Raw genomic sequence first — 2,893 nt, 5'->3', positions numbered from 1 at the left:
TTTTTTTTTCATAGCAGCAATGAACACTGATGGCTTGCTTGACATTTTAATCAGATGTCAGCGGGGCTAAACAGAGAACTTGGGAGTGGCACGTTAAAAATCATCAAGTGAAAGGGACGAGCGGCGCGATCGGAGCAGGAAAACACAAAGAGCGGAAGACGTCGTGGTTGAAAGCAGCAGTTTCAGGGTGGTTAGGGTCAGCAGAAAGGCAGAATAGGCTACGTGACTCGAGTGTTAGTAGAAACGAGGAAGGAGGTACAGGAAGCGACGGCGAGCTCGTCGTCTTCTACATGATTTGACGGTGCATACCATAGCCCGTCATGCCTGACTGAGATGCTCCGCGGTTGCTGCCCATCTGGAGGCTGATCAGACTCCGGCCTTGGCGCAGCTGCTCCTCGGTGAACTCTCGTCGATAGCCCTGCGCTTTCCTGTGTAGACAGAGTTACGGGAGGGGGGGATGACGGCGCTGACGTAGAGGAAGAAGACGAGGGGATGGGAAGTTTTTAACCTGTGGAACCAGTCTGGGTCGCCTTTGTAGAGGCCGTCGTCATTGGTTACGGCCACGCTGCCCAATGCCATCAGGGTCCTTTGCACCGCGGCCATGTCCTTCCCTGCAATGGACGATGGGGACAAACATTTTTAAAAATATTGTCTTATTATTGAACTGGAAAAAAAACTTTTTTTCCCCAAATTATTATCATTTAGGGGAAAAAAACGCACAAGAAACTCCAGGTAATTATTTTCCTTGATTCCCAATACAGTAAAAAATATTATGGGTCAATGTGACCCACTGCACACTTAATCATAAAAAAAAAACAAAAAAAAACCAAAAAAAAAACAAGAGCATAATTATTGATTCATGAAATAAAATGTTATGTACCAATAATAAAATGTAGAATAAAATTCTTTGAGTGACTTCTTAACTGGGGTCTATTCAAAATAGCCTTAAAAAAATACATAAAAAAAAATAATAAAAAAAAACAAACAAAAAAACGCACCTTCCCAGAGGTCTACTGTTTGGAATATATCTGTTTTGGTGACCCCGTAGGCCTCAGCGGCCTGCAGGAACTGAGATATTTTCTCCATTTGCTTGAAGGCCATTTGGGACTCGGAGATCTTCTTGACCGGCTCCTTGCCTTTAGGATAAAGGCTGTTGATGAGTCGACACAGGACCTGTAAAAAAATAAAAATAAAATAATAATACAATTAAAAAAAAAAAAGAGTTCAAATTGGAAAAAAAAATTATAAGAAAAAATTCCCAGATGTGCAGCTCCTCCAGATATTTGTTGTTTAGTGTCGTATCTTTATCCACATACTTACTGGCCACTTAATTAGGTACACGTTCAACGTAAAACTGATTCTTATCCACTGACGGCAAAAATATCAAAGATCCATTTTTACTGGGCTGCAAGCCAAATATCCATTTGAACCGGACTCGTCGTGAATGAGTTAAAACTTCGCCTTTAACAAAGAGTTTGATTTTAATAATTCAGACCGTCGGCGCTCGCGCACTCACCGTCCCATCCATCAACCATTTCTGGAAGTCCTCTCTGCCCGCCGGCGGTTTCTCCACGCTGCCGCCACATTGGGCAACGATCCAGTCAACAAGCCGCTGCTCCAGATCCGGGTCGTACTTCTGCTCGATCTTTTCTTGGACCTCTCGGCTCAGGCCGTAACTGGGGCCCCTGTTTGCCATGACAACGCTTCCCAGACGTTTCACCCGGCGACAACAGCCTGCAGGGAAGAATACATTGACAATGATATTTATATTACAATACGGTGATATTAGTATATGTACACCTTTATAAGCCACGATCTCATGAAAATCAGGTTTTGTTTTTAAATTTTTATGATCCAGAATGTCTTCAGCTTTCACGACATTCTACACAAATTCTAGGCAACATACTGGAGGTAGCAAAGCAATGCCAGCATGTTTATTATTGTGCAGGCACAATTCCTCCCTTCTCAAAATTTTTTTTGGATCCAGAATTCCTTTCCAAATCTTGAGATTTTACTTGACAGAGATGACAAAGCACTTTGCGCTGGTTGTAGCAAAGCAACCCCAAAATATTTTCAGTTTTCTTGTGTTGCCGTCGAAGCAAGCGCCGCTTGTTGTAACCTCAACCAAGATAACCACAACATTAGAAACGCCTCTCGGGTTGCACAAAGATTCGACATGACGTGAAATTAATTTCGATTTTTAAGACCAGAATGATAGTCGCAAGGTCTCAGTTGGCAGTGGTGTTCGTCATGAGAGCCGTTGCTAATATTTTGACCCTTCTGTGGAACTAATTTGAGGTGACCACAATATTAGGCACACTTCTCAGTATGATGCAGCACAACCACAACAGCATACGTATTACAAAACATAAAAACCGTGCGGTAATATTATTATTATTATTTTTAAACGCCATAATGTGGATGTGCAAGTGTACCTAATGAAGTGGCCTGGACAGAAGGGTGTGGTCCCTGGCAGCTGTCCCATCCGGGAACACATTATTGCTATGGCGACCGTGTCAAACCCGTTTCCGGCATGCTGAAAAATAAATAAATAAATAAATAAAATGGAGGCATGCGCCCATCGCGCACAGAACGCCACATAGGGTCTATTTTTAGCACCTTGTTAAAATAATTAAATAAATCAATGACGTCAGCGCTTTGTGGTGCATCGTCAACGATGGCATGCATGTCATTTTCTATGTTCAAACGACGGGATGAAATGAGTGAAATCCAACCAATGTTCAGGAACTGAAAACTCAACAACGCACTACACAGACACAGACACGCACTGACGTAGTTGACTTACAGTTAAGAGGAGCTGTTGCGTGTTCGCGTCCCGCCTTGTCAGAGCAGCGTGTCAATTCCGCAGAGGATGCTGGAGTCCTGGGGCAAC

At 43.1% G+C, this 2,893-nt stretch overlaps 1 protein-coding gene across 3 annotated transcripts in view; it reads right to left on the bottom strand.

Moving 5' to 3' along the window:
* The window catches only part of tagln3b (transgelin 3b), a 5,061-nt gene continuing 2,168 nt past the window's right edge, over window positions 1–2,893 (bottom strand). The window contains exons 2-6 of one of the 3 annotated variants that reach the window (XM_019894930.1): window positions 2,807–2,883; window positions 1,517–1,734; window positions 999–1,173; window positions 509–611; window positions 1–428 (exon numbers count right to left, since the gene is read on the bottom strand). In XM_019894930.1, coding sequence (XP_019750489.1) covers window positions 287–428; window positions 509–611; window positions 999–1,173; window positions 1,517–1,696 — 600 coding nt within the window. In that variant the 5' untranslated portion in view covers window positions 1,697–1,734; window positions 2,807–2,883 and the 3' untranslated portion in view covers window positions 1–286. Of the gene's footprint in view, window positions 429–508; window positions 612–998; window positions 1,174–1,516; window positions 1,735–2,435; window positions 2,552–2,806; window positions 2,884–2,893 lie in introns of those variants that run through there. The other 2 variants (XM_019894928.1, XM_019894929.1) reach the window with 2 other exon arrangements.

This window comes from Hippocampus comes, unplaced genomic scaffold (assembly GCF_001891065.2).
Source record: "Hippocampus comes isolate QL1 unplaced genomic scaffold, H_comes_QL1_v1.1 scaffold138, whole genome shotgun sequence".
NCBI classification, from domain to species: Eukaryota; Metazoa; Chordata; class Actinopteri; order Syngnathiformes; family Syngnathidae; genus Hippocampus; species Hippocampus comes.
Note: the sequence above shows the minus strand (reverse complement) of the source record. Positions and strands in the feature narration are given on the sequence as shown.